General features: G+C 46.4%; 1 protein-coding gene across 4 annotated transcripts in view; it reads left to right on the top strand.

The window, feature by feature from the left end:
- DMRT1 (doublesex and mab-3 related transcription factor 1) overlaps positions 1 to 26,233 on the top strand; it is a 171,860-nt gene that overhangs the window by 74,932 nt on the left and 70,695 nt on the right. For all 4 annotated transcript variants that reach the window (XM_056522967.1, XM_056522969.1, XM_056522971.1 and 1 more), the window contains exon 5: positions 21,534 to 21,699. In XM_056522967.1, the coding sequence (XP_056378942.1) occupies positions 21,534 to 21,699 (166 nt within the window). The remainder of the gene's footprint in view (positions 1 to 21,533; positions 21,700 to 26,233) is intronic.

Below are 26,233 nucleotides of genomic sequence, written 5' to 3'. Positions count from 1 at the left end.
TTTTCCACTATTGTGGCTCCTATCGTGGCTTTAACCAAGAAGAATGCCAATCCTAAGTCCTGGTCTCCTCAAGCGGAAGACGCATTTAAACGGCTCAAGTCTGCCTTTTCTTCTGCTCCCGTGCTCTCCAGACCTGACCCATCTAAACCCTTCCTATTGGAGGTTGATGCCTCCTCAGTGGGAGCTGGAGCGGTCCTTCTACAAAAAAATTCTTCCGGGCATGCTGTTACTTGTGGTTTTTTTTCTAGGACCTTCTCTCCGGCGGAGAGGAACTACTCCATCGGGGATCGAGAACTACTGGCCATTAAATTGGCACTTGAGGAATGGAGGCATCTGCTGGAGGGATCAAAATTTCCAGTTATCATTTTCACCGATCACAAGAATCTCTCCTATCTCCAGTCTGCCCAACGGCTGAATCCTCGCCAGGCCAGGTGGTCGTTGTTCTTTGCCCGTTTTAACTTTGAAATTCATTTTCGCCCTGCCGACAAGAACATTAGGGCCGATGCTCTCTCTCGTTCCTCGGATGCCTCGGAAGTAGAGGTCTCTCCGCAACACATCATTCCTCCTGACTGTCTGATCTCCTCTTCTCCAGCCTCCATCAGGCAAACTCCTCCAGGGAAGACCTTTGTTTCTCCACGCCAGCGTCTCGGGATTCTCAAATGGGGTCACTCCTCCCACCTCGCAGGCCATGCGGGCATCAAAAAGTCCTTGCAACTCATCTCTCGTTTCTATTGGTGGCCGACTCTGGAAACAGATGTTGTTGATTTTGTGCGGGCCTGTACTGTCTGTGCCCGGGATAAGACTCCTCGCCAGAAGCCTGCTGGTCTCCTTCACCCTCTGCCTGTCCCCGAACAGCCTTGGTCTCTGATTGGTATGGACTTTATTACAGACCTACCCCCATCCCGTGGCAACACTGTTGTTTGGGTGGTCGTTGATCGATTTTCCAAGATGGCACATTTTATTCCTCTTCCTGGTCTTCCTTCAGCGCCTCAGTTGGCAAAACAATTTTTTGTACACATTTTTCGTCTTCACGGCTTGCCCACGCAGATTGTCTCGGATAGAGGTGTCCAATTCGTGTCAAAATTCTGGAGGGCTCTCTGTAAACAACTCAAGATTAAATTAAACTTCTCTTCTGCTTATCATCCTCAATCCAATGGGCAAGTAGAAAGAATTAACCAGGTCCTGGGTGACTATTTACGGCATTTTGTTTCCTCCCGCCAGGATGACTGGGCAGATCTTCTACCTTGGGCCGAATTCTCGTACAACTTTAGAGTCTCTGAATCTTCTGCTAAATCCCCATTTTTCGTGGTGTACGGCCGTCACCCTCTTCCCCCCCTCCCTATTCCCTTGTCCTCTGGTTTGCCCGCTGTAGATGAAGTGACTCGTGATCTTTCCACCATATGGAAAGAGACCCAAAATTCTCTTTTACAGGCTTCATCTCGCATGAAAAAGTTTGCCGATAAGAAAAGAAGAGCTCCCCCCATTTTTGCTCCCGGAGACAAGGTATGGCTCTCCGCTAAATATGTCCGCTTTCGTGTCCCCAGTTACAAACTGGGACCACGCTATCTTGGTCCTTTCAAAGTCTTGTGCCAAATTAATCCTGTCTCTTACAAACTTCTTCTTCCTCCTTCTCTTCGTATTCCCAATGCCTTTCATGTCTCTCTCCTTAAACCACTCATCATCAACCGTTTCTCTCCCAAAATTGTTTCTCCCACTCCTGTTTCCGGTTCTTCTGACATCTTCTCAGTTAAGGAGATACTGGCCTCCAAGACGGTCAGAGGGAAAAAAATTTTTTTAGTCGATTGGGAGGGCTGTGGTCCTGAAGAGAGATCCTGGGAACCTGAGGACAACATCCTAGACAAAAGTCTGGTCCTCAGGCCCCAAGAAGAGGGGGAGACCCAAGGGGGGGGGGTACTGTTACGCCGAGCGCTCCGGGTCCCCGCTCCTCCCCGGAGCGCTCGCCACATCCTCGCTACTGCAGCGCCCCGGTCAGATCCACTGACCGGGTGCGCTGCGATACCGCCTCCAGCCGGGATGCGATTCGCGATGCGGGTGGCGCCCGCTCGCGATGCGCACCCCGGCTCCCGTACCTGACTCGCTCTCCGTCGGTCCTGTCCCGGCGCGCGCGGCCCCGCTCCATAGGGCGTGCGCGCGCCGGGTCTCTGCGATTTAAAGGGCCACTGCACCGCTGATTGGCGCAGTTGGTCTAATTAGTGTGTTCACCTGTGCACTCCCTATGTATACCTCACTTCCCCTGCACTCCCTCGCCGGATCTTGTTGCCATCGTGCCAGTGAAAGCGTTCCCTTGTGTGTTCCTAGCCTGTGTTCCAGACCTCCTGCCGTTGCCCCTGACTACGATCCTTGCTGCCTGCCCCGACCTTCTGCTACGTCCGACCTTGCTCTTGTCTACTCCCTTGTACCGCGCCTATCTTCAGCAGTCAGAGAGGTTGAGCCGTTGCTAGTGGATACGACCTGGTTACTACCGCCGCTGCAAAACCATCCCGCTTTGCGGCGGGCTCTGGTGAAAACCAGTAGTAACTTAGAACCGGTCCACTAGCACGGTCCACGCCAATCCCCCTCCTAGCACGATCCACCTCCTGCCAGCCGAATCGTGACATAATGGAAGAGGCAGAAGATCAATTACTGAGGCAAATAAACAAGGCAGCAAATCAGAATGAGGTGATAATAGTGATAATAATGGGGGACGTTAACTATCCTGATATAAACTGGGAGACTGAGACCTGTGAATCTCATAAAGGAAACAGGTTTCTAACTATAGATAAAAACAATTATCTGTCCTAAATGGTGCAGTGCCCGACCAGAGGGGCGCCCTACTGGGCTTAATATTAACCAACAGACCTGACAGAGTAACTAATGTGCAAGTAGAAGGACACCTAGGAATTAGTGTTCATAATATAATACATTATAACTTGTTCTTCAATAAGGGAATCTCTCGAAGGGCCACAAAAACAATGAACTTTAGGAAGTCAAAGTTTGATCAACTCAGAGAAGCCCTTAACAATATAAATTGGGATAATGTGAATTCGGGTAGAAAACAGACATGGTGCACATCTACAATCTTGTATAGTGATCTGATTGCTTCTCAGCATAATATCAAAAACTTAACAGGTTGTTAGTATACATTTTTGATCAAAAAGTACAAGCCCACTCGCCACGTCAAGGCCACCTATTTAGAGTGGGTCCCTAACGTCCCTAGCATAAAATGGCGTAGCACTGGGCGGCGAACACCACCGCCGCGACACCAGTGCCCACGGGGGGAAACGACCCACTGGCAGAGCGGCCCCAATGCCACTCAAACCAGTCTATGGGTCGCACCTCCCCGCAGACACGGCAGCAACGGACGCCGCACAGCACCACACCAGTGTGAACAAGGTGTAATAGCTCACTTACCATGCTCTCCCAGTCAGACTGGGAGGCTGCTAGGAAAGAAATGGCCCTTGTGTAGCTAACTACTACTTATATAGGGTTGGGCTGAGGGGGTGGGGAAGAGTGCAGCACATGTTCAAACAAAAAAAAGGAGGGGATAGAAAACACAGTGTGAATTCGGGTAGAAAACAGACATGGTGCACATCTACAATCTTGTATAATGATCTGATTGCTTCTCAGCATAATATCAAAAACTAACAGGTTGTTAGTATACATTAGGGACGTTAGGGACCTACTCTAAATAGGTGGCCTTGTGGGGCGAGTGGGCTTGTACTTTTTGATCAAAAATGTATACTAACAACCTGTTAGTTTTTGATATTATGCTGAGAAGCAATCAGATCATTATACAAGATTGTAGATGTGCACCATGTCTGTTTTATACCCGAATTCATACGGTTTTCTATCCCCTCCTTTTTTTTTTTTTTTTGTTAGAACATGTGTTTGCACTCTTCCCCACCCCCTCAGCCCAACCCTATATAAGTAGTAGTTAGCTACACAAGGGCCATTTCTTTCCTAGCAGCCTCCCAGTCTGACTGGGAGAGATTGGTAAGTGTGCTATTACACCTTGTTCACACTGGTGTGGTGCTGTGCAGTGTCCGTTGCTGCCGCGGCGCCGTTTCTGCGGGGGGTGCGACCCATAGACTGGTTTGAGTGGCATTGGGGCCGCTCTGCCAGTGGGTCGTTCCCCCTGTGGGCACTGGTGTCGCGGCGGTAGTGGTCGCCGTCCAGTGCTACGCCATTTTATGCTAGGGACGTTAGGGACCCACTCTAAATAGGTGGCCTTGACGTGGCGAGTGGGCTTGTACTTTTTGATCAAAAATGTATACTAACAACCTGTTAGTTTTTGATATTATGCTGAGAAGCAATCAGATCATTATACAAGATTGTAGATGTGCACCATGTCTGTTTTCTACCCGAATTCATAAAGTGGGATAATGTCCTCAATAACAAGAATACCGACACTAAATGGGAGACTTTTAAAAATATCTTAAATTCTCATTGTAATATGTATATACCTTATAACAGATAAAAGCCGCAAAAATAGACAGAAAGACTCATTCCCAAAGAGAGTAAAACTAACCCCAAAATGTTCTTTAACTATATAAATAGCAAAAAGGTGAAAAATGAAAGTAGTGGCCCTTTAAAAAGTGATGACGAAGAAATTATTAATGGGGATCAGGAAAAAGCAAATATATTAAACAAATTCTTCTCCACTGTATTCACCGAGGAAAATGAAATGCGAGGTGAAATACAGCGATATAAGGTAAACTCCCCAGTACAGGTCACCTGTCTATCCCAGGAAGAAGTACAGTGCAGCCTACAAAAAATCAAAATAGACAAATTGCCAGGTCCAGATGGCATTCACCCCCGCGTTCTAAAGGAATTAAGTAATGTAATAGACAGACCCCTATTTTTAATATTCAGAGACTCTATAGTAACAGGGACTGTTCCCCAGTTACCTGACGAAGAGGGGGTCTCCGCCCCTAGAAACGCGTTGTTCCTGTTTTACTACTGCTAATAAAATCTTCTATGGTTTTATGAACAAACCTGCCTCCTGATGGTTTATCAACCTACCGGCTGACAGGAAGTGAGCGCCGCTCCACAAGCACCATTATTCTCCTTTCTTCATTGTCCGGACCGTCCTCCACGGGTGGAAGCATGGGACAGGTGCTGGCTGCACTCCTCCACACATCTTCCCCGAAAGCGTGGGAAATAAGCGACATTAGGTGTTGTGCTCCGGCAAGGTGAGCAAAACCTTCTCCTGAGCTTTTCTGATCGTTTTTATTTAAAAAGATAATTGTGCTTAGATGCGCACGAGACCTTCTCTGTTTTTGTCTTTACATTTACTGTTCCCCAGGACTGGCGCATGGCAAATGTGGTGCCAAAATTTAAAATGGGGTTAAAAGGTGACCCTGGGAATTATAGACCTGTTAGTTTAACCTCCGTTGTATGTAAATTGTTTGAGGCTTTTCTAAGGGATGCTATTTTGGAGTATCTTGATAAAAACAAGTGTATGACTCCATATCATCATGACTTTATGAGGGATTGGTCCTGTCAAACTAACCTGATCAGCTTTTATGAGGAGGTGAGCTCCAGACTGGACCAGGTGCAATCGCTGGATGTCGTATTTCTGGATTTTTCCAAAGCATTTCATATGTTGCCACATAAAAGGTTGGTGAATAAAATGAGAATGCTTGGACTGGGGGAGAATGTGTGCCAGTGGGTGACCATTAATAGTGGGGTACCACATGGGTCAGTCTTGGGTCCTGTCCTATTTAATATATTTATTAATGACCTTGTAGAGGGGTTGAATAGTAAAGTAGCAATCTTTGCAGATGATACTTAACTCCTGGGCTGTTCTTGTGGAGGAATCTAGGTGCCATATTGGGCCTTCGTGGGCAGGGCTTTCTTCTCCCCTGGCTGCCATAGTTACTCCCATGGCCGGCGGGAATTTGCTGAGGGAGGAGTGGATATTCTTCCTGTGCTGCCTCTGGGTCTCCTGCTTGTGAGGGGGTGCGCTCCTCCGCTGCCTGGTCGGACTGCTGCTGTGTGGCTGCCCTGTAATATAAAGGGTCCTCCTGGGCTGCTGCTGTCTCCCCTCTACCCTGCACCTCACCTGCCTCCCAAGCTTCTTGCTGCAGACTGCTGGCCTCCTTGTGACCGGAGGGACTTAGAAGGAGTTCTCCTCTACACTACTGGAGAGTTTTGCCTGTCCTGCCTGCTGCTTTGCCCTCAGTCAGTGAGTAACCTCTGGGGATTGGCTTGGACTTGTGGTGCTTTCTACATTTGTTAGAGACTGCTTTCTCTAAAGAGGTAACCTGTACTACTTGGACTGTGTTTCTAGTGCCTTTCTACCTGCTCGCTGTGTGGTTCTGTCAGTCATGGGTGTTCCCGTAGAAGGAATAAGAAGTCCAAACAACATACTGAAGCCTCTTGGCCAACTTCTGATGAGGATGCCTCCTCTGAGGAAGATTTCTCCTGTTCCTGTGGCCCTTCTCAACAGGACCCTGGTGCTCAGACCCCACTTGCTACTAACATCTCTGTGCATGCGGCAAAAGTGCTGAGCCAGTTCTCAGGACCGACCTAGGGGTGACTCTCCTGATCGACCTCTGTCATTGTTTGAGGGATCTCCGACTCCTCTGCAGCAACAGTCCCCTGAAAGGCCTGTCTATGATGTGACTGCTATGGACTATCGGTTCTCTGAACTTTTGGCTGCCTTTACTTTCTGACAATCAGTATTGGTGACTAAAGTGGATGAACTGCGGCAGGAATTTGTTATTCTGCGACATGAGACCCAGAAGATACGTGAGCGTACTGAGGAGGTGGAGCATAGGGTCTCTGAAGTGTAAGATAATCTCCATCCTTTGCCGGACAGAGTTGATTCACTACAGTGCCAGATGACAGGAGTTCTGGGTTGAATGGATGATATAGAGAACCTGCGGCGCAATTACATCTGTCTGGTGGGCCTTCCTGAAAGGTGAAGGGGAATGACCCTTAGTTATTCCTCGAAACATGGCTGAAGGAGATTCTTCCAGTGGACACCTTTTCTCCTTATTTCTCCATTGAACGGGCCCACATGGTCCAAGCTAGGCCTCCTCCTCCTGGGGGTCCTCCTCGTCCCTTCCTGGCCAAACTTCTACACTTTAAGGACAGGGATGCTGTTCTGCGTGCAGTCCGACTCAAGAGAGAGGTCATTTGTGATGGGAGCAGAGTGTCTTTTTACCCTGACTTTTCCGTGGAATTACGCAAGCAGCGAATGCAGTTCACTGAAGTCCAGTCGAAACTGAGTGCCAAGGGATACCGATATACGATGCTATATCCTGCTCGCCTGAGAGTGGTGGATGGAGCCTTTACTAAGTTTTTCACCTCCCCGATGGAGATTGGATTGATGCTGTTAGACCTCCGGATTGAACTGTCCTGGACTGTTCTGCTCATGACTGTCCTGCCTCTATATCCCTACGGTTAGTGGTTAGGGAGTCAGGGCTTTCCTCTAAGGGTCTCCCTAGGTTCCAGTTGTATTTAGGGTATAGGTATGCACTGTTTTACTATGGCCCGTTTAGTGTTAGACAGGGAATTCTGGGGAATGTTTTGCTTATGCTTTGTTTCATCTGTTTATGTGTTTTGTGTTTGTGCCCTGTCTGTTGTTATGTTGATTGCATGTGGTGTGTGTGGTCCAGGTGCTCTCTCCTTCCTTGACCTGGTCCTCCTTTGGTCAGTCCTGCTTTTGTTTCTGGATGTCTTTAGTGAGGGGGACCCTAAAAGATATTATCTGTTCTGGGGCTTAACTCTAAGTTCAAGAGGGCCTTTTGTCTGGATTATGTGAAGCATCACTCTCCTCACAAAGGAAACTCATGTTACGGGACAGAAAGTTCTTGCCCTAAAAAGGGCTTGGATAGCGCGGTGCTATCATGCCTTCTGTTCTAATTACGCTAGAGGTGTCTCTATTTTAATTACTAAATATTTGCCATTGGTAGCTTCCCAGGTAGCATGTGACCACTTTGGGAGGTTTGTGATATTACATTGTTCTCTGGGTTCCTTCTCCTTTGTTCTGGTCTCCGTTTACGTGCCTACGCCTTTTCAGGTCTCTGTGTTGGAGTTGATTACTAACAAACTGTTGTCTTTTCCCTCCGATCCTGTCGTTTTCATAGGTAATGTCCACCAGGAAGGAAAGAGAAGTCGGCACTGCTGCAGCTAGGTGGCAATTAGGTAGACACCTGTAGTAGACCTGAGAACCTCACCTAATCCTGTAGTATGGGGTGCAGATGCAATCCAAGCAATGGAACATGTAAAAGAGAAATAAAGGCAATCGCACTCACCATTCAGTGAAAAGGTATTTCTTTACTGTAGTCTGTTAGGCATTAACAGCAATGTGACAGGTATAACGTGAGCGGAGGCAGAGGTGATAACGGGGCAGAACTGTTTCGCACTATAGAAGTGCTTCCACAAGCCGACACCTGGCGTCTGCCTCTGCCAACACCTCTGCCTCCGCTCACGTTATACCTGTCACATTGCTGTTAATGCCTAACGGACTACAGTAAAGAAATACCTTTTCACTGAATGGTGAGTGCGATTGCCTTTATTTCTCTTTTACATGTTTTCATAGGTAATTTTAATGTGGCTCCTGATCCTCTGCTCGACCGCACCACTGCTGCTGACCCTGGATCCTCCTCTTTTAATACCTGGCGAATGGCGTTGGGATTGACTGACCTCTGAAGGTGGAAGTACCCGACTGCATCTTCTTTTTCCTTTTACTCTGTGGCCCATAGGTCCTTTTCTCGCATTGATATTACTCTGCCATCCAAGGACCTCTTCCAGGTGGTAAGAGATGTTTCCTACACCACTAGGGGGATCTCAGACCACTCTGCTATACTTGTAGTCCTTAACCCAGGTCCTAGCCCCCTACCCGTGTTTGGTGCATGCACCCTGGCTGGCTGCAGGCCGAGGCTGTTGCGGAGGCTTTAGGGGTTTCCCATGCTGAATACTGGGAGCATAATGCTGCTTATCCGGACCCTTTAGTTCAATGGGATGTGTACAAGGCCACGGTGAGGGGTACTTTTATAGCGGGTCAGAGGAGAATTAGGTTGGCTATGGAGAGTAAGTTGCTGCAGGTAGTGAGTGCTTTGGAGGAGGCTTATATTACGGATCCTTCTCCTGATAATGAGAGGGCATGGGCCAAGGCTCAGAGGTCTCTTTTAGTTGTCTAGAAGGATAGAGTTCAGTTGCGGTTAGTGAACAGGGAAGCTGGCCTATTTGAGTTTGGGGACAAGAATGGGAGGTTGTTGGCCTACTTGGCGAGAGCTAGCCGCCCTGCTGCCTAAATCCCATGTATTAGGGATGGGGATGGTTCTGTAGTGTCTGACCCCCAGTTGATTAACTATTCAGTCTTCAGGGACATTTACTCCTCCTTGTATTCTGCCCCCTCGAAGCCCTGTCAGGGGGAAATTTTGATTTTCTTAAGTGAGCTATCCTCTCCCATGCTGTTGTGCACAGGTGGAGGTGTTGGATGCTGCCTTTACGGTTGAAGAGGTGAAGCAGGTCATTAGTGAACTTCCTCATGGGAAAACCTTGGGTCTAGATGGGATGATTGGTGATTGGTATAGGATGAATGGGGAGAGGCTGGCTCCTATCCTCCCTTAATTGTTTCACTCGATGGCTGTTGGTGATTCTCTTCCTGACTCAATGAGGGAGGCGTTGATTGGGGTACTCCCCAAGCCTGGAAAGGACCCGTTGTTGCCTGATTCTTATAGACCTATCTCCCTTTTAAATCTTCACATTAAGATCTTGGCTAGAGTACTGGCTACTCGCCTACGTGGTGTCATCTGCTCCATCATTCATTCTGACCAAACTGAGTTTATGCTGGGTAGAGCTACTGATGTGACTGTTAAGCGCCTGCAACTCAATATTGCAGCGGTAGGGGAGGCTTTTCTTACTGGAGTGGTAGTTAGTTGGGATGTCTATAAGGCCTTTGATTCGGTGGTGTGGCCGTATTTGTGGGAGGTCTTGGGTGCATTTGGGTTTGGGCCCCATTTTTATGTTTGGGTTCGTTTTGTTATATGATAGCCCTAGGGCCTGCATCCGCACTAACTTAGATGTTTCTGCTCACTTTCTCCTGAGCTGTGGAACGAAGCAGGGGTGCCTACTGTCTCCCTTCCTTTTTGTGCTAGCGGTTGAGCCTCTGGCAGAAGCCATTCTCAGTGACCCCACTATCTGTGGTATTCATAGAAACATAGAATGTGTCGGCAGATAAGAACCATTTGGCCCATTTAGTCTGCCCAATAATCTGAATACTATGAATAGTCCCTGGCCCTATCTTATATGAAGGATAGCCTTATGCTTATCCCATGCATGTTTAAACTCCTTCACTGTATTTACAGGTACCACTTCTGCAGGAAGGCTATTCCATGCATCCACTACTCTCTCAGTAAAGTAATACTTCCTGATATTACTTTTAAACCTTTACCCCTATAATTTAACCCCTTAAGGACGCAGGACGTACTCAAACGTCTCCTTTTCCGAGTCCTTAAGGACTCAGAACGTTTGAGTACGTCCTGTCAAATCCCGGCCCCCCGCCGCTAGCCGGAGGGGAGCCGGTGCCCGATGCCTGCTGAAATCGTTCAGCAGGCATCGGGGCATATCGCCCAGGGGGGTCATTATGCCCCCCCATGTCGGCGATGGCTGCAGATCGCTGGACAATTCAGTCCAGCGATCTGCGGCAGATTCCGGGTCAATCGGGTCTCCAGTGACCCGGTGACCCAGAATTACAGGCTGTTCGGGGCCGTCTCCGACGGCCCCGAACAGCCAGAGCCTGCAGGGGTGAGGTGGCACTGGTGCCACCTCACGATCGCCCTGATTCGTCGGCCGGATTACCGGCCGACCAATCAGGGCGCCTGCTGCGGGTGTCACTCCCGCACCCGCTCCGCCCCTCTTCCGGAGGACGTGAGCGGGTGCGGGACGTGCACCCCGGGTGCTGGGGACCCCGATCCCCGGCGTCAATGTTGGGATCGGGGCCCCAGGAGCGACGGCCGCGGCGGAGACGACGAGGGACTGACCTGTGCGGCGAGGATCGTTGGAGGTGAGTGACAGCCTCCTGCTGTTGCTTAGCAACAGCTCCCAGCATGCAAAAAGGGCATGCTGGGAGCTGTAGTTATGCAACAGCAGGAGGCAGACCACCACAACTCCCAGCATGCCCTTATGGGCATGCTGGGACTTGTAGTTTTGCAACAGCTGGAGGCACATTTTTTCTATGGAAAAGTGTACCTTCAGCTGTTGTGTAACTACAACTCCCAGCTTGCACCAACAGCTAAAGTGCATGCTGGGAGTTGTAGTAGTGCATCTGCTGGTTGCATAACTACAACTCCCAGCATGCCCGTTGGCTGTCGGTGACTGCTGGGAGTTGTAGTTTTGCAACAGCTGAAGGCACAGTGATTTATGTAGCAAACCAGTGTGTCTCCAGCTGTTGCATAACTACAGTCCCCAGCATCCCCAGCCAAAGTAGTATGCCTCCAGCTGTTGCATAACTACAAGGCCCAGCATGCCCTTCCGCTGTCCGTACATGCTGGGGGTTGTAGCTTTTGCAACAGCTGAAGGCACACTGGTTGCAAAATACTGAGTTTGTTACCAAACTCTGTGTTTCACAACCAGTGTGCTTCCAGCTGTTGCAAAACTACAACTCCCAGCATGCACTGATAGACCGTACATGCTGGGAGTTGTAGTTTTGCAACAGCTGGATGTTCCCCCCCCCCCAATGTGAACGTACAGGGTACACTCACATGGGCGGAGGATTACAGCAAGTATCCGGCTGCAAGTTTGAGCTGTGGCACATTTTCTGTCGCAGCTCAAACTGCCAGCGAGAAACTACTGTGAACCCCCGCCCGTGCGACTGTACCCTAAAAACACTACACTAACACACAATAAAAAGTAAAAAAAACACTACGTATACACATACCCCTATACAACCCCCCTCCCATCCCCAATAAAAATGAAAAACGTCTGGTACGCCACTGTTTCCAAAACAGAGCCTCCAGCGGTTGCAAAACTACAACTCCCAGCATGCACTGATAGACCGTACATGCTAGGAGTTGTAGTTTTGCAACAGCTGGACGTTCCCCCCCCCCCAATGTGAACGTACAGGGTACACTCACATGGGCGGAGGATTACAGTAAGTATCCGGCTGCAAGTTTGAGCTGCGGCTCAAACTGCCAGCGTGAAACTACTGTGAACCCCCGCCCATGTGACTGTACCCTAAAAACACTACACTACACTAACACACAATAAAATAAAAAGTAAAAAACACTACATATACACATACCCCTACACAGCCCCCCTCCCCAATAAAAATGAAAAACGTCTGGTACGCCACTGTTTCCAAAACGGAGCCTCCAGCTGTTGCAAAACAACTACTCCCAGTATTGCCAGATAGCCACTGACTGTCCAGGCATGCTGGGAGTTTTACAACAGCTGGAGGCACCCTGTTTGGGAATCACTGGCGTAGAATACCCCTATATCCTCCCCTATGCAAGTCCCTAATTTAGGCCTCAAATGCGCATGGCGCTCTCACTTTGGAGCCCTGTCGTATTTCAAGGCAACAGTTTAGGGTCACATATGGGGTATCGCCGTACTCGGGAGAAATTGTGTTACAAATTTTGGGGGGTATTTTCTGCTTTTACCCTTTTTAAAAATGTAAAATTTTTGGGAAAAGAGGCATTTTAGGTAAAAAAAAAATAATTTTTTTTACATATGCAAAAGTCGTGAAACACCTGTGGGGTATTAAGGTTCACTTAACCTCTTGTTACGTTCCCCGAGGGGTCTAGTTTCCAAAATGGTATGCCATGTTTTTTTTTTTTGCTGTCCTGGCACCATAGGGGCTTCCTAAATGCGGCATGCCCCCAGAGCAAAATTTGCTTTCAAAAAGCCAAATGTGACTCTTTCTCTTATGCGACCTGTAGTGCGCCAGCAGAGCACTTTTCACCCCCATATGGGGCGTTTTCTGAATCGGGAGAAATTGGGCTTCAAATTTTGGGGGATATTTTCTGCTTTAACCCTTTGTAAAAAATGTAAATTTTTGGGGAAACCAAGCATTTTAGGTAAATTTTTTTTTTTTTTTTTTTTACATATGCAAAAGTTGTGAAACCCCTTTGGGGTATTAAGGTTCACTTTACCCCTTTTTACGTTCCCCAAGGGGTCTAGTTTCCAAAATGGTATGCCATGTGGGGTTTTTTGCTGTCCTGGCACCATAGGGGCTTCCTAAATGCGGCATGCCCCCAGAGCAAAATTTCCTTCAAAAAAGCCAAATGTGACTCCTTCTCTTCTGAGACCTGTAGTGCGCCAGCAGAGCACTTTTCACCCCCATATGGGGTGTTTTCTGAATCGGGAGAAATGGGGCTTCAAATTTTGGGGGGTATTTTCTGCTTTAACCCTTTGTAAAAATGTTAATTTTTTGGGAAACCAAGCATTTTAGGTAAATTATTTTTTCTTTTTCTACATATGCAAAAGTTGTGAAACCCCTTTGGGGTATTAAGGTTCACTTTACCCCTTTTTACGTTCCCCAAGGGGTCTAGTTTGCAAAATGGTATGCCATCTGGGGTTTTTTGCTGTCCTGGCACCATAGGGGCTTCTTAAATGCGGCATGCCCCCAGAGCAAAATTTCCTTCAAAAAAGCCAAATGTGACTCCTTCTCTTCTGAGACCTGTAGTGCGCCAGCAGAGCACTTTTCACCCCCATATGGGGTGTTTTCTGAATCGGTAGAAATTGGGCTTCAAATTTTGGGGGGTATTTTCTGCTATTACCCTTTTTAAAAATGTAAAACTTTTGGGAAACCAAGCTTTTTAGGGAATTTTTTTTTAATTTTTTTTACGTATGCAAAAGTTGTGAATCACCTGTGGGGTATTAAGGTTTACTTTACCCCTTGTTATGTTCCCCGAGGGGTCTAGTTTCCAAAATGGTATGCCATGTGTTTTTTTTTTTGCTGTTCTGGCACCATAGGGGCTTCCTAAAGGTGACATGCCCCCCAAAAAACATTTGACGCTCCTTCCCTTCTGAGCCCTCTACTGCGCCCGCCGAACACTTTACATGGACATATGAGGTATGTGCTTACTCGAGAGAAATTGGGTTTCAAATACAAGTAAAAATTTTCTCCTTTTTACCCCTTGCAAAAATTCAAAAATTGGGTCTACAAAAACATGCGAGTGTAAAAAATGAAGATTGTGAATTTTCTCCTTCACTTTGCTGCTATTCCTGTGAAACACCTAAAGGGTTAAAACGCTGACTGAATGTCATTTTGAATACTTTGGGGGGTGCAGTTTTTATAATGGGATCATTTGTGGGGTATTTCTAATATGAAGACCCTTCAAATCCACTTCAAACCTGAACTGGTCTCTGAAAAAAAGCGAGGTTCAAAATTTTGTGAAAAATTGGAAAATTGCTGCAGAACTTTGAAGCCCTCTGGTGTCTTCCAAAAGTAAACACTTGTCAATTTTATGATGCAAACATAAAGTAGACATATTGTTTATGTGAATAAAAAAAAAATTATTTTGAATATCCATTTTCCTTACAAGCAGAGAGCTTCAAAGTTAGAAAAATGCAAAATTTTAAAATTTTTCATCAAATTTTGGGATTTTTCACCAAGAAAGGATGCAAGTTACCACAAAATTTTACCACTAAGTTAAAGTAGAATATGTCACGAAAAAACAATCTCGGAATCAGATTGATAACTAAAAGCATTCCAGAGTTATAAATGTTTAAAGTGACAGTGGTCAGAATTGCAAAAAATGGCTGAGTCCTTAAGGTGAAAAAGGGCTCAGTCCTTAAGGGGTTAAAACTATGTCCTCTTGTGATAGTTTTTCTTCTTTTAAATATGCTCTCCTCCTTTACTGTGTTGATACCCTTTATGTATTTAAAAGTCTCTAACATATCCCCTCTGTCTCTTCTTTCTTCCAAGCTATACATGTTAAGGTCCTTTAACCTTTCCTGGTAAGTTTTATCCTGCAATCCATGTACTAGTTTAGTAGCTCTTCTTTGAACTCTCTCTAGAGTATCTATATCTTTCTGGAGATACGGCCTCCAGTACTGCGTACAGTACTCCAAATGAGGTCCCACCAGTGTTCTGTACAGCGGGATGAGCACTTCTCGCTTGCTACTGCTTATACCTCTCCCTATACATCCAAGCATTCTGCTAGCGTTTCCTGCTGCTCTATTACATTGTCTTCCTACCTTTAAGTCTTCTGAAATAATTACTCCTAAATCCCTCTCCTCAGATACTGAGGTCAGGGCTGTGTCAAATAATCTTTATTCTGCCTGAGGGTTTTTACGCCCCAGGTGCATTATCTTGCACTTATCCACATTAAATTTCAGTTGCCAGAGTTCTGACCATTCTTCTAGTTTGCCTAAATCCTTTTCCATTTGGCGTATCCCTCCAGGAACATCAACCCTGTTACATATCTTTGTGTCATCAGCAAAAAGACATACCTTACCATCGAGACCTTCTGTAATAGCACTAATGAAGATATTAAACAATATTGGTCCCAGTACAGATCCCTGAGGTATCCCACTGGTGACAAGACCATGAATATTCTCCATTGACTAAAACCCTCTGTTGTCTGTTACTCAGCCACTGCCTAATCCACTCAACAATATTGGAGTCCTAGCTCAATGACTGTAGTTTATTGATAAGTCTTCTATGTGGGACAGTGTCAAAAGCCTTACTAAAATCTAGATATGCAATGTCTACTGCCCCTCCGCCATCTATTATTTTAGTCACCCAGTCAAAAAAATCAATAAGATTTGTTTGACATGATCTCCCTGAAGTAAACCCATGTTGTTTTTCATCTTGCAATCCATGGTATTTTAGATGTTCCACAATCCTATCCTTTAGTAGGGTTTCCATTAATTTCCCCACTATTGATGTCAGACTTACTGGCCTTTAGTTGCTTGATTCCTCCCTACTACCTTTCTTGTGAATGGGCACAACATTCGCTTATTTCCAATCTTCCGGGATGGCTCCTGTTACCATTGATTGGTTAATTAAATCTGTTAATGGTTTTGCTAGCTCACCACTAAACTCTTTTAATAATTTTGGGTGTATCCCATCAGGCCTCTGTGATTTATTTCTCTTCACTTTAGAAAGCAAACGTAGAACCTCTTCCTCTGTAAAGACACATGCATCAAACGATTCCTTAGTTTTCCTCTCTAATGGAAGTCCTTTTCCTTCTTTTTCTTCTGTAAAAAATGAACAGAAGTATTCATTAAAGCAGTCGGCTAGCCCCTTATTCTCTTCTACATACCTTCCTTCCTTTATTTTTAATTTACTTATTCCTTGTTTTAATTTCCTTTTTTCATTTATATATCTGAAGGATGTCTTATCCCCTTTTTTCACAGACTGAGCTAGTTTTTCTTCTGCCTGTGCTTTAGAAGTTCTTATAACTTGCTTGGCCTCTTTCTGCCTAGTCTTGTAGATTTCCCTATCTTCATTGCTCTGGGTTGTTTTATAATTACTAAATGCTAGTTTTTTGTTTTTAATGATTTTGGCCACTTCTGCTGAGTACCACAGTGGTCTCTTCCTTTTTATGATTTTACTGACAAGTCTAGTGCAATTTTCTGTTGCCTTCAATAAAGCGTCTTTTAAGTAGTCCCATTTCAAAGGTGGTAGTGAAAGATACCTCTCCTCCCCCTTTTTCTAGGTGGCTACATCTGGTTAACAAATATGTCCCGTTGCACCAGGCATTGTATGTGATTTGAAGGGGCCCTAAGAAGTTTGACAAAGTGTGGACCCCCTGGCTCTTACTTGATGGGTTATTTTTCGGTAAAAGTAACACCTTATCTTTATTCTGTAGGTCCATATGGTTAAAATGATACCCTACTTATATAGGTTGGATATTGTGGTACTTCGGAAAAAAATCATAACTACATGCAGGAAAATTTATATGTTAAAAATTCTCATCTTCTAACCCCTATAACTTTTTTATTTTTCCGTGTATGGGGCGGTATTGTGACGATTCGGCTAGCTGGATGTGGATCCTCTGTGTCAGCGAGGGATTGGCGTGGACCGTGTCGGTGGACCGTTTCTTAGATGCTAATGGTATTCACCAGAGCCCGCCGCAAAGCGGGATGGTCTTGCTGCGGCGGTAGCAACCAGGTCGTATCCACCGGCAACGGCTCAACCTCGCTGACTGCTGAGAAGGCGTGGGACAGAAGGACTAGGCAGAGGCAAGGTCAGACGTAGCAGAAGGTTGGGGCAGGCGACAAGGTTCGTAGTCAATGTGGATAGCAGAAGATCTGGAACACAGGCTTTGGACAACACTAAAAGCTTTCACTGGCACAAGGCAACAAGATCAAGGAAGTGCAGGGGAAGTGAGGTAATATAGCCGGCGAGCAGGTGGAAGCTAATTAGGCTAATTGGGCCAGGCACCAATCATTGGTGCACTGGCCCTTTAAATCTTAGAGAGCTGGCGCGCGCGCGCCCTAAGGAGCGGAGCCGCGTGCGCGCGCCCTAAGGAGCAGAGCCGCGCGCGCCAGGACATGACAGCCGGGGGCCGGGACAGGTGAGTGACTTGGGATGCGATTCTCGAGCGGGCGCGTCCCGCTATGCGAATCGCATCCCCGCCGGCAATGTCAGTGCAGCGCTCCCGGTCAGCGGGTCTGACCGGGGCGCTGCAGAGAGAGGAACGCCGCGAGCGTTCCGGGGAGGAGCAGGGACCCGGAGCGCACGGCGTAACAGTACCCCCCCCCCCCCCCCCCCCTTAGGTCTCCCCTTTTTTTGTCTGGCAATTGCTTCACGTGGGACGAGGACACTGGGAGCGATTGTAGGGTTTCCTCAAAGGCAGGCAGTTCAGCAGGAGTGGGAATGGGGAGGGAGGGCAGAGGGTGAAGCTTGGCACGGGGCAGAGTGTCACCAGGACGGGGGCTATGAGGAGGCACGGCACAGTCCTGATAGGCCTTGGGGAGACCAGGCACAGGAGGAGACACTGAGGCCCGACAGACGGGACTGGGAGCAGAGGTGAGGCATTTCTTACGGCAAGCAGAACCCCAATTCTTGATCTCCCCGGTGGTCCAGTCAAGGGTGGGAGAATGATGCTGGAGCCATGGCAGACCGAGGAGGACTTCAGAGGTACAGTTGGGAAGGACGAACAATTCAATCTTTTCGTGATGGGGTCCAATGCACATTAAGAGGGGTTCTGTGCGGTAACGCACAGTACAGTCCAACTTCACTCCGTTGACCGAAGAAATGTAGAGCGGCTTGACGAGACGGGTCACCGGGATGCAGAATTTATTCACCAAAGAGTCCAGAATAAAATTTCCAGAAGCACCAGAGTCCAAGCAGGCCACGGCTGAGAGGGAGGAGTTGGCAGAAGGAGAAATCCGCATGTGCACAGTGAGATGTGGAGAAGCAGACTTCGTACCAAGGGATGCCACACCCACGTGAGCTGGGTGCGTGCGTGCGTTTCCCAGACGTGGAGGACGAATAGGGCAATCCACTAAGAAATGTTCGGTACTAGCGCAGTACAGACAAAGATTTTTTTCCCTACGGCGAGTCCTCTCTTCCTGGGTCAGGCGAGACCGATCCACTTGCATAGCCTCCTCGGCGGGAGGCACAGGGGTAGATTGCAAAGGATACTGTGGGAGAGGTGCCCAGAGATCAAGGTCTTTTTCCTGGCGGAGCTCCTGGTGTCTCTCAGAAAAACGCATGTCAATGCGGGTGGCCAAATGGATAAGTTCTTGCAGGTTGGCAGGAATCTCTCGTGCGGCCAGCACATCCTTGATGTTACTGGATAGGTCTTTTTTAAAGGTCGCGCAGAGAGCCTCGTTATTCCAAGATAATTCGGAAGCGAGAGTACGAAATTGGATGGCGTACTCGCCTACTGAAGAATTACCCTGGACAAGGTTCAGCAGGGCAGTCTCGGCAGAAGAAGCTCGGGCTGGTTCTTCGAAGACACTACGGACTTCAGCGAAGAAGGACTGGACTGTGGCTGTGGCAGGATCATTGCGGTCCCAGAGCGGTGTGGCCCAAGACAAGGCCTTTCCAGAAAGAAGACTCACTACGAACGCCACCTTAGACCGTTCTATGGGAAATTGGTCCGACAACATCTCCATATGTAGGGAACATTGAGACAGAAAGCCACGGCAGAGTCTAGAGTCCCCATCAAATTTGTCCGGCAGGGACAAGCGGAGGCTGGGAGCGGCCACTCGCTGCGGAGGAGGTGCAGGAGCTGGGGGAGGAGATGTTTGCTGCTGTAGCAGTGGCAGAAGTTGCTGTAACGTGGCGGTCAACTGCGACAGCTGCTGTCCTTGTTGGAGGAGAAGATTCGTGGGGCCCGGCAATCATCGCAGATATTCACTGGCGATCCCGGCTCAGGTAGGGAATCGACGGTGGGGGGGAGAAATGAAACTGAAAGTAAAGTGATTTTTACTGTGGCAACCACTAGGAAGGCCGAACTGCAACTCCCAGCATGCCCAGACAGCCAAAGGATGTCGGGGCATGCTGGGAGTTGTAGTTTTGCAACATCTGGAGGGTCACAGTTTGGGGACCACTGTTACAGCGGTGCCCAAACTGTAGCTCTCCAGATGTTGCCAAACTACAACTCTCAGCATGCCTAGACTGCCCAGTAACTGTAACATCTGTCCCTTCAGATTTTGCAAATTTCATGAAATTTTGGAAAATTGCTGCTCTACTTTGAAGCCCTCTAAAAAGTAAAAATATGTCCATTTTATGATGCCAACATAAAGTGGACATATTTTATTTGTGAATAAAAATAAAATTTATTTGGAATATCCATTTTCCTTACAAGCAGAGAGCTTCTAAGTTAGAAAAATGGTAAATTTTCAAAATTTTCATGAAATTTTGGAATTTTTCACAAAAAAAGGATGCAAGTAACGCCAAAAATTTACCATCAAAATAAAGTAGAATATGTCACGAAAAAACAATATCAGAATCAGAATATTCGGTAAAAGCATCTTAGAGTTATTAATGCTTAAAATGACGGTGGTCAGATGTGCAAAAAACGCTCTGGTCCTAAGGTGTAAAATGGCCTGGTCCTTAAGGGGTTAAACACCGGGACCACCCTGAGTCCTTAAGAGGTTAAGGTTCACTGTACCCCTTGTTATGTTCCTTGAGGTGTGTAGTTTTCCAGATTGTGTGCCATGTGTTGTTGTTTTTTGCTGTTTTGGCACCCTGGGGGCTTCCTACATGCCCCCCAAAAATCATTTCAGCAAAATTTGTTCTCCAAAATCCCATTTTACCTCCTTCTCTTCTGAAGAACATGTTAGTGTAAAAAATGGAGATTTTGAATTTTCTCCTCCACTTTGCTGCAATTCCTGTGAAACGCCTAAAGGGTTAACAAACTTTCTGAATGTCATTTTGAATACATTGAGGGGCGCAGTTTTCATAACGGGGTCCATTATAGGGTATTTCTGTCATAAAGACCCTCAAATTCACTTCAAAACTAAACAGGTCCTGGAAAAATTTCGATTTTGAAATTTTCAGGAAAAATTTGAAAGTTTCTCCCTCACAAGCAGAGAGCTTCAAAGTTAGAAAAATGCAAAAATTTTTCCTGAAATTTTGGAATTTTTCACCAAGAAATGATGCAAGTATCGACAAAAATTTACCACTAACATAAAGAAGAATATGTCACGAAAAATCTCGGAATCAAATTCATAAGTTAAAGCATCCCAAAGTTATTAATGCTTAAAGTGACCGTGGTAAGATTTACAAAAATGCTCTGGTCCTTCAAGGTGAAAATGGACTTGGTCCTTAAAGGGGTACTCCACCCTTAGACATCCATTCCCCTATCCAAAGGATAGGGGATAAGATGTCTGATCACGGGAGTCCCGCCGCTGGGGACTCCCAGGATCTCGGCTGCAGCACCCCTCTGTCATTACTGCACAGAGCTAACTCGCTCCGTGCGTAATGATGGGCGATACAGGGGCCGGATCATCGTGATGTCAGAGCTCCGCCCCCTTGTGCCATCACAGCCCGCCCCCTTAATTCAAGTCTATGTGAGTGGGTGTGACGGTCGCCACGCCCCCTCCTGTAGACTTGTATTGAGGGGGCGGGCAGTGACGTCACGAGGGGCAGAGCCGTGACGTCATGATGCTCCGGCCCCTGTATTGCCCTCGCGAGTTTGCTCTGTGCAGTAATGACAGCGGGGTGCTGCAGCCGAGATCCCGGGGTCCCCAGCGGCGGGACCCCCACGATCAGACATCTTATCCCCTATCCTTTGGGGCGGAGTACCCTTTTAAGGGGTTAAACCTCTCTTAAGCTAACTATACAGTAGCTTGTGTCTAGAGAATGTCCTGATGGCTAAAGCTGGCCACCAATTGTGGTCCAACAAGCCAATTATCTAATGTGTATGGTGGCCTTCTGAGTCTCCCCCGATAAAGAGGTAAGCCACTGGCAGAGGACTCCCCCTCCCCCACCACCACCTTTCCATTCAACAGAGCATGGAGACTAGTGGATATAACATGTCAGCCACACAATTCATTCAGCGTCCAGCAGTCTGATGTGTGTGGCTTGCTTAACAATTCATCTTTACTATGTTTTTATTCTATTTTTTTGTACTTGCCAAATATCAGATTAGTGTTTTGTCTTTTTGTAGATGAAAAGCACTGAAAACCGTCTTGCAGGACATAACACAAGCTCCCAGTACAGGATGCACCCTTACTACACACCATACATGGGACAGAGCTTGGCCACACCTGCCTGTGTTCAACCCATCTTCCCTTTCGAGGAAAACCTGTCTTACCCTGAGGTCAAAGCAAGTGGTAAGTCCCGTTTTGTTACATGAAAATGATTGTTAATTTGTAGTTCTCGTGACCTGAACTTTCCCTGCAGTCATATAAGAGCTCTGGGGAAGATCAGGAAGTTCCTGCTGCCTACTGTTCAATAAGAGGATCCCATCACAAAGTAGCAGTGAAATATCATCTCTGTAGTTCTAACTGTAGTCCTAACCTTAAAACCACCTGCCTAATATTATGTTGGTCTCTTTGTGCTAACAAAACATGGGTGCATCATGTCATAGACTCCACAAGACTTCTTAAAGTCTGCTGTAGTATCTAGCATGAAGACATAAGTAGCAGATGTGGAAAAGATGAACTGTGGCTTCTCCAGCATTGTTCTACTAAATAATTGTATTCCCCAGAACATAACAATTCTGTAACATCTTTTCTTATAGTTCTGTGTTGTGCCTACACTGTCTTAGACTGTCAGCTTTGATTGGATAGTCTCAGAAAGTGTAGGGACATGCCCCAAGCTGGTGACACCCTACTGGTTAAATAGTCATACATTTCTAATATTATAGAAACGTCACAACACAGAGCTATAGGAAAAGATATTCCAGAACTGCTTTTTCACAGGGAATACATGTATTTACTAAAACAGGTATGTCAGGAGAGGCCACAAGTCTTTGTTAACCTGTCAAAGACCCATGCTGTACCAGTATGCGATGACGCCCTGGTACTAAAGGACCCATGATGTACCAGTAAGCACGAGGGAAATTCGGTACCCGCCGTGCTGCTGATATCGATCAGCAGGCACCCCGCGCAAATGCCCAGTGAATTCACACCGGCGATTTGCAGCAATTCCGGGTCATACGGGTCTCCAGTGACCCGGTGACCTGTAAAATAAGGTGGATAGGGGTTGTCCAAGACACCCACGATCCCCCTGAAGGGATAGGAGTGAGGTGGCAGGGGTGCCACCCCTCCTATCCCTGCTTTTCGTAGTCTAGAAGCGACTACCAATAGCAGAGCGGGGGGAGGGGGGGTTTAACTGTATGGGCATGCTGGGATTTGTAGTTTTGCAACATCTAGAGGGCCACAGTTTGGAGATCACTGTGCAGTAGTCTCTAAACTGTAGCCCTCCAAATGTTGCAAAACTGCAAATCCCAGCATGCCCAAACAGCAAACAGGTGTTTTGGCATGCTGGGAGTTGTAGTTGCGTACCTCCTGCTGTTGCATAACTACATCTCCCAGCATGCCCTTCGGCTATTAGAACATGCTGGGAGTTGTAGTTTTGTAACAGCTGGAGGCGCACTGGTTGGAAAATACTGAGTTAGGTAACAAAACGTAACTGAAAGTTTTCCAACCAGTGTGCCTCCAGCTGTTGCAAAAGTACAACTCGTAGCATGCATGGTCTGTCAGTGCATTCTGGGAGTTGTAGTTTTGAAACAGCTGGAGGTTTGCCCCCCATGTGAATGTACAGGGTACATTCACACGGGCGGGTTTACAGTGAATTTCCTGTTTCAAGTTTGAGCTGTGGCTAATTTCCGCCGCAGTGCAAACTCCTAGCGGGAAACTCACCGTAAACCCCCGCCAGTGCGAATGTACTCTAAAAACACTACACTACACTAACACATAATAAAGGGTAAAACACTACATATACACCCCCTTACACTGTCCCCCCAATAAAAATGAAAAATGTATCGTACGGCAGTGTTTCCTAAACGGAGCCTCCAGCTGTTGCAAAACAACAACTCCCTGTTTGGGAATCATTAGCGTAGAATACCCCTATGTCCACCCCTAATTTAGTCCTCAAATGCGCATGGCGCTCTCTTACTTCGGAGCCCTGTCGTATTTCAAGGAAACAGTTTAGGGCCACATATGGGTATTTCCGTACTCGGGAGCAATTGCACTTCAAATTTTAGGGGACTTTTTCTCCTTTTACCCCTTATGAAAAGGAAAAGTTGGGGTCTACACCAGCCTGTTAGTGTAAAAAAAAAAAAAAATTTACACTAACATGCTGGTGTTGCCCCATACTTTTTTTTTTTCACAAGAGGTAAAAGGAAAAAAGACCCCCAAAATTTGTAACGCAATTTCTCCTGAGTACGGAAATGCCCCATATATGGGCGTAAAATGCTCAGTGGAGGCACAACATGGCTCAGGAGTGAGAGTGCACTATGTACATTTGAGGCCTAAATTGGTGATTTGCACAGGGGTGGCAGATTTTACGGTGGTTCTGATATAAACACAAAAAAATAAATACCTACGGGTGACCCCATTTTGGAAACCACACCGCCCACGGAACATAACAAGGGGTATAGTGAGCTTTAACACCCCACAGGTGTTTGACGAATTTTCGTTAAAGTTGGATGGGAAAATGAAAAAAAATAATTTTTTTAACTGTAATGCTGGTGTTACTCAAAATTTTTTATTTTCCCAAGGGAAAATAGGAAAAAAGCTCCCCAAAATTTGTAACCCCATTTCTTCTGAGTGAGAACATACCCCATATATGGATATAAAGTGCTCTGCTGGCGCATTACAATGCTCAGAAGAGAAGGAACGCCATTGGGCTTTTGGTGAGAGAATTTGTCCAAAATTGAAGGCCACATGTCAGAACAATGGACCAAATTAAATTTTTCATTTGCACAGCCCACTGTTCCAAAGATCTGTCAAACGCCAGTGGGGTGTAAATGTTCACTGCACCCCTTATTAAATTCTGTGAGAGGTTTAATTTCCAAATTGAGGTCACCTGTGGGGGGGGGGGGGCACTGTTCTGGCACCATGGGGGGCTTTATAAACGCACATGGCCCCTGACTTCCATTCCAAACAAATTCTCTTTCCAAAAGCTCACTGGCACTCCTCCTCTTCTGAGCATTGTAGTGTGCCAGCAGACCACTTGACGTCCCCACATGGGGTATTTCCATACTCAGAAGAAATGGGGTTACAAATTATGGGGGGCATTTTCTCCTATTACCCCTTGTAAAAATGTAACATTTGGGGAAAAAACAGCATTTTAGTGAAAAAAACTTAAAATTTCATTTATATATCCGACTTTAACAAAAAGTCGTGAAGCCCCAAAAATCATTTCAGCAAAATATGCTTTCCAAAAGCCGAATGTGACTCCTTCTCTTCTGAGCATTGTAGTTCGCCAGCAGAGCATTTTACGTCCTGACATGGGGTATTTCCTTACTCAGAAGAGATGGGGTTACAAATTTTGGGGGCATTTTCTCCCATTACCCTTGTAAAAATGGTAAATTTAGGGGGGGGGGGGGGGGAAACTGCACTTTAGTGAAAATTTATATTTTTTCATTTACACATTTGATTTTAACAAAAAGTCGTCAAACACCTGTGGGGTGTTAAGGCTCACTGGACCCCTTGTTATGTGCCTTGAGGGGTGTAGTTACCAAAATAGTAAGCCATTTGTGGGGGGGGGGTTGCTGTTCTGGCACAATAGGGGCTTCCTAAATGCAACATGCCCCACAAAAGCAAAATTCACTCTCCAAAATCCCATTGTTGTTCCTTTCCTTCTGAGCCCTCTACTGCACCTGCCTAACACTTTACATCCACATATGAGGAATTTTCTTACTCAAGAGAAATTGGGTTACAAATTTTGGGGGGCTTTTTCTCCTATTACCCCTTGTAAAAATTCAATAACTGGGTCTACAAGAACATGCGAGTGTAAAAAATTAAGATTTAGAATTTTCTCCTTCACTTTGCTGCTATTCCTGTGAAACACCTAAAGGGTTAACAAACTTTCTGAATGTCATTTTGAATACTTTGAGGGGTGCAGTTTTTATAATGGGGTAATTTGTGGGGTATTTCTAATATGAAGGCCCTTCAAATCCACTTAAAAACTGAACTGGTCCCTGAAAAATTCTAATTTTGAAAATTTCGTCAAAAATGAGAAAATTGCTGCTATACTTTGAAGCCCTCTGATGTCTTCCAAAAGTGAAAACATGTCAACTTTATGATGCCAACATAAAGTAGACATATTATATATATATGAATCAATATAAAATTTCTTTGGAATGTCTATTTTCCTTACAAGCAAAGAGCTTCAAAGTTAGAAAAAATTTTTCATGAAATTTTGGAATTTTTCACAAAGAAACAACGAAAATTTACCACTATGTTAAAGTAGAATATGTCACGAAAAAACAATCTTGGAATCAAATTCATAAGTTTAAGCATCCCAGAGTTATTAATGCTTAAAATGACAGTGGTCAGATGAGCAAAAAATGATCTGGTCCTTAAAGGAGATGTCCGGTGCTCACTTTTCTTATTTTATCTGTTCCGGGCTGAAAAATAAAAGAAAATAAGCTTTCTCTTGCCTGCCTAGGCTCCCCCGGTGCTTCAGTACAGGTGTTCGGTCCCCGGGCTGTATTCTTCTTACTTCCTGTTAGCCCGGCACGTCACACGGAGCTTCAACATATCACCGGCCGCAGCGATGTCTCGCCTCGGCCAGTGATAGGCTGAAGCTCCGTGTGACGTACCGGGCTAACAGGAAGTAAGAAGAATACAGCCCGGGGACCGAACGCCTGTACCGGAGCACCGGGGGAGCCTAGGCAGGCAAGAGAAAGCTTAT

The sequence above is a fragment of the Hyla sarda genome, chromosome 1 (genome assembly GCF_029499605.1).
Source record: "Hyla sarda isolate aHylSar1 chromosome 1, aHylSar1.hap1, whole genome shotgun sequence".
In the NCBI taxonomy this organism is placed as follows: Eukaryota; Metazoa; Chordata; class Amphibia; order Anura; family Hylidae; genus Hyla; species Hyla sarda.
The sequence above is the reverse complement of the archived record's forward strand: the minus strand, read 5'-3'. Positions and strand labels throughout refer to the sequence as shown.